Source organism: Hyla sarda, chromosome 2 (genome assembly GCF_029499605.1).
Source record: "Hyla sarda isolate aHylSar1 chromosome 2, aHylSar1.hap1, whole genome shotgun sequence".
In the NCBI taxonomy this organism is placed as follows: domain Eukaryota; kingdom Metazoa; phylum Chordata; class Amphibia; order Anura; family Hylidae; genus Hyla; species Hyla sarda.
In genome coordinates, this window is record NC_079190.1 from 361612816 (window position 1) to 361626118 (window position 13303).

Consider the following 13303-nt stretch of genomic DNA (forward strand, 5'->3'; position numbering starts at 1 on the left):
TATCACTGAAGGTTCAATTTCTGAGACCAATGATCACTAGAATGCTGGGCTCTGTTTCTGCCCTGCTGAATATGGGCTTCAAAGGGAGTCTATGGGACTGTCTTCAGTGAGCACCAGGACAGCAGGGAAAAACAGCGCTCAGCTGAGCACTTCTCCCCACTTGTTTTAGTGATGGGTCTCCACACCCAAGGTAAAATCTTTCACATGTCAAAAGTTTTTGTGATCGTTACGCTGTAAGTGTTCATTTAAGGTCATTTTACACAGGGCCATCTGCCAGCCATATCTTACCATGTGGCTGATCAATATCCACTATTATCCCATGTAAATTGTCCATTCAGTAACCACCAATCATACTCATAATGGTCAGTCTGCCTGTGGAAAAGGACATGCAAAAGTGGTGCATGGCGTGGCTTTCAAGTGAATCTTCTGAATTTGCATTAGCGGACATATCTTATCCATCATGTTCTTGCTTTTCTTTTCAATTTTTACATAAACACAGGGAGAACATACAAAATCCATGCAGATTATGTAGTAGAGTTAACTACTGAACCGCCATGCTTCCTGTTTATACAGATCCATCTTAGCTGACTTTTGACTGTTAATATGGTTCCATGGGGTGGTGCTGCATGATCAGCCTGCAAGAACAGTCCATATGGATATTCAGGTTGATATGAAACCAGCTAAGTAAAACTTACATGTGTAAGTGTGCATTCACATCAGTTTAGAGCCTTTGTCTCAGCTGTACCCGCTCCATACCCTGTGCAATCATAAGTGCCGCACAAAGTAAGGTAGTAACTCCCTTTTGTGGTCATACACAGCACATCCGAAGCATATTTAATGCTGCTGATGCGCCTCCAGCAGCTGGGAGCTTAGAGCTGTGCGGTATGACCAAAAATGTGCATCACACTATTTTTGTAAGTTATGGTGTTTCCACAGTATTTAATGGTATTTCCCCCCTCCCCAAATCATGTGACCCGTGTCCGACTCCTTACATGACAGTGTGCGCAGTCTATCACTGGCCGAGGCGGGACATCGCTGCGGCTGGTGATAGGCTGACGGCTCTGGGATGTTCGCATCCCCACCGTGAGTCCGTTACCGGGGGAACGTAGAAAGGGAAGGAAAGTAAAATTTTTATTTTGTTTATTTTTGCACCCCGTGCACAAAGAATATGTAGTACAGTACAGAGTTCCAGCGCCGGCGGCCTGCAACTCACAGGAGGACAAAAAGTGCGCTTGCGGGTGACATATGATTAGTTCCCTGATGTGGGGGACAGCGCAGCGCTGGGCTGATTCATTTGGGGGGAGAGAAGCAGAATAGCTCCCGCGGGTCACATATGATTAGCTCCCCGATGTGGGGATAGCGCGCTGCGGCTGATCATTCATTTGAGAGAGGGAAGGGGGGGTCCCAATCGGTATTGTGGTATGGGAAAAATTCATATCGTACAGGAACAAAAATTCGGTATGAACCGTTATACCGCCCAGCACTATAGGAGCTCACTCTGCCGTGTCTCTGTTACTGCCAGCAGCGCATCCGCAGGCTGCAATAGGCTGTGGTTGCACTGTGTGTGACCCTACCAAAGGGAGTTACTAGCTGGCATTGTTCACAGGGTAAGGAGCGGTATAGCTGAGATGTATGCACCTTAACACAGGGTAGGATATATCGGGCATAGTCAAAAGACAGAAGAAGTCAAGCTGGCGGAAGGAAGCCTTGGGTCCTGGCATTTATATTGATGCTGCTCTGACACATACACCTACAGATGTAGCAACCATATATTGGCAAAATTGGCTGTAATGGCAGCACACTACTCACTTTTTGCAAGAAAAACTATGCAATCTTTATAGCATGCAGTGGAAAGTATGTATGGGAACGGGGACTCCTGTTTGTTGCTAGACTAGCTGCCTCTGTAGGTACTGTGCAGTACTTTATTACACGTGCATTATATGCCTGACCTGGCAGCCCCAGTAATGCATACTACTTTCTATACTTCTCTCAATCACATCCACCAGGTGGGTATGATGGGAACAGCACTCTGGCACACTACAGTGTCTTAATGTAATGACTACATCTGTGCCTAAACCCTTTTTTGTATACCCAAATATACCCTGCTCCATGACTCCCTAAAGACAGGGTCCTCTTTAATCCACACTCTAATAACTGATCAGAAATGATTTGAGGAAGATGACAGAGGCCAAGGTGGTGTTTTACAGTATATCTCACATGTGCACTGTTGGGTTAAAGGGGTACTCTGCTGCCCCATCATTCGGAGCATTTTGTTCCGAACACTTGGAGCGGGGATTGTGACTTCGCGACCCCTGCCGCCGGCACCCAGTGTTCTAAACGAATGCTGGGTGCAGCACAGAGATTGCAGGGTTCCCAGGTGCGGGACCCCCACGATCAGACAACTTTTCTCCTATCCTTTGGATATGGCATAAGATGTCTAGTGGCAAAGTACCCCTTTAAGATCGAGGGAATTTGAAGGCCCAGCCTCACAACTTTAAGGACCTAAAGGATCCCCTACGCACATTCCGTCTGAGGTCTTGTGGAGTCTGTGACCTAATGGTCACGGCTGTTTTGGCAGCACCAGTGAGGCCTACACATTCCATGCTGGTGGTTCTCATGTTGAATATCCGTATACACTTTATCATATTTAGCTGTGATATGTGAAGACAGTTTATTCCTCTCACTGTACATTGAGGTCTGGAAATGGATAATGGTAAATGCCCCTCCATTCTGGATTTCTGGGATATTTCTCATCACTGTGATCTAGGCCCCAGAGTCGTTGTAAAGCGTTTGTCATTTTACTGTAGGTGTCTTCAGCAATGTCTTGTTCTTGCTCTTCAGGTTATAATAAGAGCCTTGTATGGATCATGACTTTGAGATGACGGGAGGGGCTGAGCCTCTGCATTTCCCACCTTTTTGTGCTGAGCACAAGCTCGGGCAGAGTCATAACAAGGGATAGGATTGCTGATCTCCATGCTTCAAAGCTTTCTAATGTCAGAGAAGCCTAGAAGCTTGAGGGTTCTTGGTGGGTCAGAACGCAGCATGCTGATGCAGGTGTGGAGACTCAAGCAACGACAGGCGCCCATTCATGTATATGGCTGGGGGGGTTCTTAAAGTAAATTCCAAGATGGACAGTGGTTACACAACTTGTCTTACTCTTATAAGTAATGCTCAGAATGTCCTATTTTTGGATGATCATAGTGGGATTGTCCTATAGGACGCACCGGCGTATAAGACGCACCCAATTTATAGGTGCAAAATCTAAAAAAATTAAGATTTTGAACCCAATAGTGGTCTTCAACCTGCGGACCTCCAGATGTGGCAAAACTACAACTCCCAGCATGCCCGGACAGCCGTTGGCTGTCCGGGCATGCTGGGAGTTGTAGTTTTGCCACATCTGGAGGTCCGCAGATTGAAGACCACTGCATAGTAATACTCACGTGTCCCCGCCGCTCCGGACCCAACACCGCTGCCCTGGATGTCGCTCCATCGCTGTCGCCGTTTCCCCGTCGCTCCGGAACGTCTCTGCTGCCGGCCGGGTATCCTCGCTCTCCGTCACCGCCATCACGTTGTTACGCACGCCGACGCACGTACGCGACGATGTGATGACGAGGAAGGACAGCGCTGGCCATACAGGGGATCCCTGAACGGAGAAGACACCGAGGAGGCAGGTAAGGTCCCTCCCGGTGTCCTGTAAGCACTAACCCGGCTATTCAGTCGGGCTGTTTGGGACCGCCGCGGTGAAATCGTGGTGGTCCCGAACAGCCAGACTGAACAGCCGGGTTAGTGTCACTTTCCCTTCAGACGTGGCGGTCAGCTTTGATCGCCGCATCTGAAGGGTTAATACTGGGCATCACCGCGATCGGTGATGTCCTGTATTAGCCACGGGTCCCGACCGTTGATGGCAGCAGGGACCGCCGCGATAGGGGTGTATTCGCCGTATAAGACGCACCGACTTTTCCCCCCCAGTTTTGGGGAAGAAAAAGTGCGTCTTATACGGCGAAAAATACGGTATGTCTGGCCCTAAACCTGATGTATAGTCACAGTAAAGTTGTGTTATTGTTGCCATTTTAGTGACTTGTCTCCAGTCAGTAGAACTGGAAAGCTTTGCAGATATATGTACAGCAGCACTAGTTGTAGTAGAGAACAGATCTGTCATACAGCAGCCAGTAACCTCCATGGTTCTGCCATGTAAATGTCTGCATTTTATTTGGGTTGCTCCTCCCTCAAACAGCCTGTTTACTATTAGCCAGACAGTCTAGCAATGGGGGCTTAGCCATTAACTTGAAAATATCTCTTTTCAGTGTGACTGTTCCGTTACCTTCTTGTGAATAACGGATTATAAGAGTCATAGCACCTTACACACTATACATTCATCCGTTTTAAAGATCCGCTATATGATCCGTTATGAAAACCCTTAAAATTGGCCATTAAATGGCCGTTACAACATCCCATTATAGTCTATGGGATTTTTACATTATCTGTTTTAACCTGTCATAGCCAGTTATTAATAACGGACATTATTTTGTGACGGGAGAAAGAATGCAAGAAATAGTGCATGTACGATTACTCCCGTTACTTTCTCCCGTCACAAAATAACGCCCGTTATTAATAACTGGCTATGACATGTTAAAACGGATAATGTAAAAATCCCATAGACTATAATGGGATGTTGTAACGGCCAATTTTAAGGGTTTTCATAACGGAACATTAAATGGATCTTTAAAATGGATGAATTTATAGTGTGAAATATGCCTAAAGTAGGGATGTCCTGATAATAATAAAGTAATAGTCCCCTATGGGGACTAAAAAAAATAGCAAATTTTTATAAATAATTATAAATGCAAATTAACCCCTTCCCTATTAAGTTTAAATAAAATAAGTTTAAAAAAAATAAAATAAAATACACACACACACACACACCCCAATTTGGCAGGTCCACCTAAATAACCCTGGGGCTGGGCAGACACTTGGGACTGACTGGATCCACCAGAACTGTGTGACATCATGTAATCCAGGATGGAAAATGACATTTTTGCCTAAATCTTTGTATTCCTGGATTGCATACGTTTTGCTTGCAATGAGTCACTAAGTGCTTTTCATGATTTCTTTCCTTTTTGTTTTTTCTCACCTACAGAGCTCCAGAGATAATCCTTGGGCTGCCGTTTTGTGAAGCAATAGACATGTGGTCGTTGGGCTGCGTCATAGCAGAGTTGTTCCTCGGGTGGCCTCTGTATCCAGGTGCTTCAGAATATGATCAGGTAATTTTTATACAGATTGTCAGGGAGGCCAAGGGTCAGTATGTTGGATTTCATCTGCCTGTCCCTTTTGCTCTCAGAGCCACTATGTTGGTGAAATGCACTAGCTTATTGCTTACAGCACATATGGACTGAGGTAGGGCAGACTAACCACTAGATCATTGCTGCCCCCCCATCCCCTGCTCTGATTATGTGTTGTCAGCAATGTGTAGGTGTCCCTGGTACAGCATTGCTGGTGTTCTGCCAGTGCTCTTACATCATACTGTTCATAAATATAGATGAGATCATCCCCAGTATATTTCCTGGAGAAAACAGTGCATGAGACATAACTTTCCATCCAGTCGTTCAGGTGATCATAAAGCACGATGCCTGTCATTGCTCTAGTTCATGGTGATGAAATGCCACTCATAAAGCACATTTATTAAAGGGGTACTCTGCTGCTCAGCATTTTGAACAAACTGTTCCGAATGCTGTAGGCGACGCCAGGAGCTTGAGACGTGATAGCCCTGCCCCCTCATGATATCACACCCCGCACCCTCAATGTAAGTCTATGGGAGGGGGCGTGACAGCTGTCACGCCCCCTCCCATAGACTCGCATTGAGGGGGTGGAGTGTGCTGCCATGGGGGCGGGGCTAGGACGTCACGAGCTGCCGGCTCCAGCGTTCGGAACAGTTTGTTCCAAACTCTGAGCAGCAGAGTACCCCTTTAAAGCTACATGCATGCCAATCCTGAGATTTTACAGTGATCGCTGCTCTTCTACAGGAGACCCGCATCCGCTCTGCAGCCTTAGAATCCTGAAATGAACCAGTCAATAGCTCAGTGGTTTTTATTGTTTGTCTGTCTTCATGTTCCGTACAGATTATTCATTTCTTGGTAGAGGATTTGTTTTAGTTTTTTGTTCTTTACACAAAAAGCCATTAACCACTTAACACCAGCAGTAGGTGTTATGTACAGGAACAGTATTTGCATTAATCCCACTACTTTGCTATTGTAAGTCTTTTCTAAGTACTTACATTCTTTTTTTTGTGTGTGTTGTTTTGTCCTATTTTTTTTTGCAACGACTTATGTAATCACAGCAAAATCGTGAGGTGCAACGTTTGCTGTGAATCTGAAAATTGCAGCTGGAAAGCTGGAACAAAATATCGGAAAATAGGTTACGTTCACATACTGTATTTTTGGCCTTATTTATGCCCTAATTTTGGTCAGTATTTTTCCTTAACCCCTTGAGGACTCAGGGTCTTTCCATTTTTGCACTTTTTTTCTTCTGCTTAACTTTTAAAAATCATAACTTTCAATTTTTCACCAAAAATTCCATATTATGGCTTATGTTTTGCACCAACAATTCTACTTTGCAGTGACATTAGTAATTTTACCAAAAAATTCACAGGGAAAAAAAATTTAATTGTGCAACAAAATTGAAGAAAATGCCATTTTGTAACATTTGGGGGGCTGCCATTTCTATGGATTGCATTTTTTCTGTAAAATGACACCTTATCATTATTCTGTAGGTCCATATGGTTAAAATGATACCCTTTTTATATAGGTTTGGTTTTGTATTACTTAGGGAAAAAAATCATAACTACATGCAGGAAAATGAATACGCTTAAAATTGTTATCTTTTGACCCCTATAACTAACTTTTTTTTTAAATTTTATTTTTTTACTGTGTGTGGGGCGGTATGAGGGCTAATTTCTTGCGCCGTGATCTAAAGTTTTTAGCGGTACCATGTTTGTATCATGCTTTTTCATGGTATAAAAATGACAAAAAATACGCTATTTTGGACTTTGGAATTCTTTTGCGTGTATGCCATTGGCCGTGCGGGTTAATTATCAATTTATTTTTGTATAGTTTGGCCGTTTCCGCTCGCGGCAATATCACATATGTTTATTTTTATTTACACAGTTTTTTTAATGGGGGGGAAAAAGGGAGATGATTCTTACTTTTATCAGTGAAGGGGTTAAATGATCTTAACTTTTTTTTTTCACCTTTTTTTTTTTTTGCACAATGATCTTCTACACAGATCACTGCCATGCATTAACATGGCAATGATCAGTGTTATTGGCGGTCAATTTCTCAAGCCTGGATTTCAGGCTTGGAGCAATCAATCGCAGATCAGACTCGCCGGATTTCACCACGGTGGTTCCGATCAGCCCAACTGACCTGCCGGGAGTGTATTTTTGTTACTTAAGATGCGGCGATCAACTTTGAACGCTGCGTCTAAAGAATTTATAGCGCACGGCACAACAATCAATGCCACGCGCTATTAGCCCAGGGTCCCGGCTTTCATTAGCCGCTGGGACCGACCGACCGGCTATGGCGCGGTATCACGGCATGACCCCGCATTATAGACCTGGACTGTACAGGTTACGCCCTGCATCCTTAAGAGGTTAAAAGGTGGGACTGACAAAGTAAAACTAAAGGAATGAATTGCACACTTTGCTGTGTTTTAGGCTAGCATTAAATAAAAAACATTTTTTTTTTAAATTAAATAAACTTACTCAGCTACCCTGATCCCCCACAGTGTCCATCCCGACAGAGCAGCGCGGCTTGCTTTTTCCCCAACATGCAGGAATGATCCACTGGCCAAGTTGGTTCACAGCTACAGCCTTTGTGACAATAGCAGGAGTGCTACTCAACCTGAAAGGGCACCCTCAGAATGGACACAGTGGGGGATCAGGGCAGGTGTAAGTTTTTTTTTTTTAATTTTTTTAATAAACCATTTTTACACCAGCCTGAGCCCTTAGCTGAGAACTCTTCCCTTTGTCACCCCCGTTGGGACACTGTATGTATACACCAGTTTATTTGAATTGTTATAAGTATCCTTCAGATATATGCTATGGCTTTTCAACTATAGAGTGTCTGTGGTTTATTTAAATTTTTTTGGTAAATTTCAATTGTCTTATAGGTATGTTCACACACGGCAGGTTTGTTGTTGAATATATTGTTCCGTTTATTGGAATGGTGTTTAAGAAATCAGTGCTAGACCCATTGAGATGAGTAAAAACTGCTTTCTATTCCAATAAATTTCTGCAGCGAATCTCCCACATCTGAATACACACTTAGGGTTGAGTGCGTGTGAGGACGTTGTTTATTGCACAAGTATCAGGAAAGCAAGCAGAACTTTACCTTGGCAAACGCTTATCAGCCCAACAGAACATTACTAGTAGTCAACCAGATCAGGGGATGTAAACAACTGCTGGACGTTCCTGGAGCCACTTATCTTCGGGGAAACAGGAAAAATCCACTCGGTCAGATCCTTGTTTCACCATAGGGGCCCTATTTGTGTCTGTCAGGCTCCATATACATTAGATCAGTTTTTCCAAACCAGGGTGCCTCCAGCTGTTGCAAAACGACAACTTCCAGCATGCCCGAATAGCCGTTGGCTATCCGGGCATACTGGGAGTTGTCGTTTTGCAACAGCTGGAGGCACCCTGGTTTGGAAACACTGCATTAGATTGTCAGAGGATAGAGATTAAAGGGGTTATCCAGGAAAAAACTATTTATATATATATATATATATATATATATATATCTATATATATATCTATATATCTATATATATATATATCTCTATATCTATCTCACTGGCTCCGGAAAGTTAAACAAATTTGTAAATTACTTCTATCAAAAAAATCTTAATCCTTTCAGTACTTATGAGCTGCTGAAATTGAGTTGTTCTTTTGTGCTCTCTGATGACACGTGTCTCGGGAACCGCCCATTTTAGAAGCAAATCCCCAGAGCAAACCTCTTCTACTCTGTCCAGTTCCCGAGACAAGCAGAGATGTCAGCAGAGAGCACTGTTGCCAGTCAGAAAACAACAACTCAACCTCAGGCGCTCATAATTATTGAAAGGATTAAGATTTTTTAATAGAAGTAATTTACAAATCTGTTTAACTTTCTGGAACCAGTTGATATAAAAAATAAAAAATAAAGTTTTTTCCTGGAATACCCCTTTAATGATTTGTGTCCTATCTATACTTATCTGGACTGAAGACAGCGTGACAGACACGGAGTGCAGCTGACCCTATTGTTGTTCCTGTAAGATCCTTTCAGCTCTTTGTGTTTGGACGATTGGGATGTTGTACAGGTTTGGCTGGTGTAGAAGCCTTATTAAAATGTTCCCCCTCCTGCTTTCGGTACTATTTGGGGCTGCAGGGCGTGCTCTTTAGTATCTATGAGGGTTTCTCAGAGGCTGCACACAGCTGTTGGGTGGCACCTGTGTGTTAAAGCATTAACTGAAGCCTGCTTTGTCTGTACATGACACCGCACTGCACACATTGCTCACGGGCTTTGGTGTAAAACCACTGAGAATTTAGTATGTACTCTGAAGATAAGAAATGTAGCCGCAGTATGCATTGCACATAGTGATGATCTATGCAAACCTATCCACCCCCCTGTGGCCATATGGCCTAGTAATGTGTACATTCCCATCGTTGTAACTGATTTATTGGACATTTAGAAGCAGGGCTGTGGCATCTATATTTTTAATATGCATGAGTTTTCTTCATTGCTAGTAAGGTTACTAGGGAGTATCCTGTTTGTTGTTTGCTTATGTAAAGCCACAATGCTTGCACATCCTGCACATACTATATTTACTAGTATTAAAGGGGTACTCCACTGGAAATTTTTGTTTTTTTAAAAGTGAACTGGTGCCAGAAAGTTAAACAGATTTGTAAATTACTTCTATTAAAAAAAATCTTAATCCTTCCAGTACTTATCAGCTGCTGTTATGATCCACAGGAAGTTCTTTTCTTTTTGAATTCCCTCTCTGTCTGACCACAGTGCTCTCTGTTGACACCTCTGTCCATGTCAGAAACTGTCCAGAGCAGCATATGTTTGCTATGGGGATTTTCACCAGCTCTGGACAGTTCCTGACATGGACAGAGGTGTCAGTAGAGGTGCTCTCTACTGACACCTCTGTCCATGTCAGGAACAGGTCAGACGGAAAAGAAATCCAAAAAGAATAGAATTTCCTCTGTAGTATACAGCCGCTAATAAGTACTGGAAGGATTAAGATTTTTTTTTTTTTAATAGAAGTAATTTACAAATCTGTTTAACTTTCTGGCACCAGTTGATCTAAAAAAAAAATAGTTTTCCGCCGGAGTACCCCTTTAAACCATGTTTGTAGCCCTGAGCTCATCTCCCCTGTTCTTACAATGTCTCCTATGAAGGATAGAAGGTATAACAGATCCTGCATATAATTCAGTAGGGCATTTCCTAGCTGATAAATGCAGTGAAAGATCTGTGAAATAATACAGTACTTGCAATTTCCAGTGGAACCTTAGAATATCAAAATCAATTGACTATTCTCATTACTCTTATCCATTTCTTAACCCCTTAAGGACGCAGGACGTAAATGTACGTCCCGGTGCGGTGGTACTTAACGCACCAGGACGTACATTTACGTCCTAAGCATAACCGCGGGCATCGGAGCGATGCCCGTGTCATGCGCGGCTGATCCCGGCTGCTGATCGCAGCCAGGGACCCGCCGGCAATGGCCGACGCCCGCCATTAACCCCTCAGGTGCCGGGATCAATACAGATCCCGGCATCTGCGGCAGTTCGCGATTTAAATGAACGATCGGATCGCCCGCAGCGCTGCTGCGGGGATCCGATCATTCATAACGCCGCACAGAGGTCCCCTCTCCTTCCTCCGTGCGGCTCCCGGCATCTCCTGCTCTGGTCTGTGATCGAGCAGACCAGAGCAGGAGATGACCGATAATACTGATCTGTTCTATGTCCTATACATAGAACAGATCAGTATTAGCAATCATGGTATTGCTATGAATAGTCCCCTATGGGGACTATTCAAGTGTAAAAAAAAATGTGAAAAATCCCCTCCCCAATAAAAAAGTAAAACGTCCGTTTTTCCTATTTTACCCCCAAAAAGCGTAAAAAACATTTTTTATAGACATATTTGGTATCGCCGCGTGCGTAAATGTCCGAACTATTAAAATAAAATGTTAATGATCCCGTACGGTGAACCGCGTGAACGAAAAAAAAATAAAGTCCAAAATTCCTACTTTTTTAATACATTTTATTAAAAAAAAAATTATAAAAAATGTATTAAAAGTTTTTTATATGCAAATGTGGTATCAAAAAAATCAGTACAGTACAGATCATGGCGCAAAAAATGAGCCCCCATACCGCCACTTATACGGAAAAATAAAAAAGTTAGAGGTAATCAAAATAAAGGAATTATAAACGTACTAATTTGGTTAAAAAGTTTGTGATTTTTTTTAAGCGCAACAATAATATAAAAGTATGTAATAATGGGTATCATTTTAATCGTATTGACCCGCAGAATAAAGAACACATGTCATTTTTACCATAAATTGTACGGCGTGAAAACGAAACCTTCCAAAATTGGCAAAATTGCATTTTTCGTTTTAATTTCCCCACAAAAATAGTGTTTTTTGGTTGCGCCATACATTTTATGATATAATGAGTTATGTCATTACAAAGGACAACTGGTCGCGCAAAAAACAAGCCCTCATACTAGTCTGTGGATGAAAATATAAAAGAGTTATGATTTTTAGAAGGCGAGGAGGAAAAAATGAAAACGTAAAAATTAAATTGTCTGAGTCCTTAAGGCCAAAATGGGCTGAGTCCTTAAGGGGTTAAAGGTGATTTCCACTTATTCAGTGTAGTGTTAACAGGTGTAATAAAACATCGGTCCCTTATTACAAGAACCTAAAAACTATGAAAGGATGCCGCTATTTAGTTTTTCCCGAGGACATTGTCATTGGATTTTGTAAATTTCGTTGGCATGGGGGCTGCTAGTGTTTGTTGTCAGACAAAACCTAGATCTGACAAGCTGAATTTTGCCTTTCACAATCATATCTGTTCCTCTGATGGTGGCATTAGATTTATATGAATCCATATACGGCAGAGCCTCATTAACCCCTTAAGGACCAGGCCCATTTTGGCCTTAAGGACCAGATCGTTTTTTGCACATCTGACCACTGTCACTTTAAGCATTAATAACTCTGGACATATTCTACTTTATGTTAGTGGTAAAATTTCATCAACACTTGCATAATTTCTTGGTGAAAAATTCCAAAATTTGATGAAAAAATAAAAAATTTAGCATTTTTTTTAAACTTTGAAGCTCTCTGCTTGTAAGGAAAATTAATAATCCAAATAAATTATATATTGATTCACATATACAATATGTCTACTTTATGATTATATCATAAAGTTGACAAGTTTTTACTTTTGGAAGACATCAGAGGGCTTCAAAGTTCAGCAGCAATTTTCCAATTTTTCACAAAATTTTCAAAATCAGAATTTTTCAGGGACCAGTTCAGTTTTGAAGTGGATTTGAAGGGCCTTCATATAAGAAATACCCCATTATAAAAACTGCACCCCTCAAAGTATCCAAAATGACATTCAGTAAGTGTTTTAACCCTTTAGGTGTTTCACTGGAATAGCAGAAAAGTGAAGGAGAAAACTCAAAATCTCCCATTTTTTTTTACATTTCGCATGTTCTTGTAAACCCAGTTTTTGAATTTTTACAAGGGGTAAAAGGAGAGAAATCTTCCTAAAATTTGGAACCCAAATTCTCTCGAGTAAGGAAATACCTCATGTGTATGTAAAGTGTTCGGCGGGCGCAGTAGAGGGCTTAGAAGGGAAGGAGCGACAATGGGATTTTGGAGAGTGAGTTTTTCTGAAATGGTTTTTGGGTGGCATGTCGCATTTAGGAAGCCAGGACAGCAAAAAAAAAAAAACTCACGTGGCCTACTATTTTGGAAACTACACCCCTCAAGGAACGTAACAAGGGATACAGGGAGCCTTAACACCCCACAGGTGTTTGACGACTTTTCGTTAAAGTTGGATGTGTAAATGAAATTCTTATTTTTTCACTAAAATGCTGCTTTTCCCCCAAATTTTACATTTTTACAAGGGGTAATAGGAGAAAATGACCCCCGTAATTTGTAACCCCATTTCTTCTGAGTATGGAAATACCCCATGTGTGGACATCAAGTGCTCTGCTGGCAAACTACAATGCTGAGAAGAGAATGAGCGCCATTGAGCTTTCGGAGA

The 13303-nt window shown here is 42.2% G+C and overlaps 1 protein-coding gene across 1 annotated transcript in view; it reads left to right on the plus strand.

Moving 5' to 3' along the window:
• HIPK1 (homeodomain interacting protein kinase 1) overlaps positions 1–13303 on the plus strand; it is a 90461-nt gene that overhangs the window by 37894 nt on the left and 39264 nt on the right. Inside the window, exon 4 of the mRNA XM_056558349.1 lies at positions 5138–5261. Within this exon, the coding sequence (XP_056414324.1) occupies positions 5138–5261 (124 nt within the window). The remainder of the gene's footprint in view (positions 1–5137; positions 5262–13303) is intronic.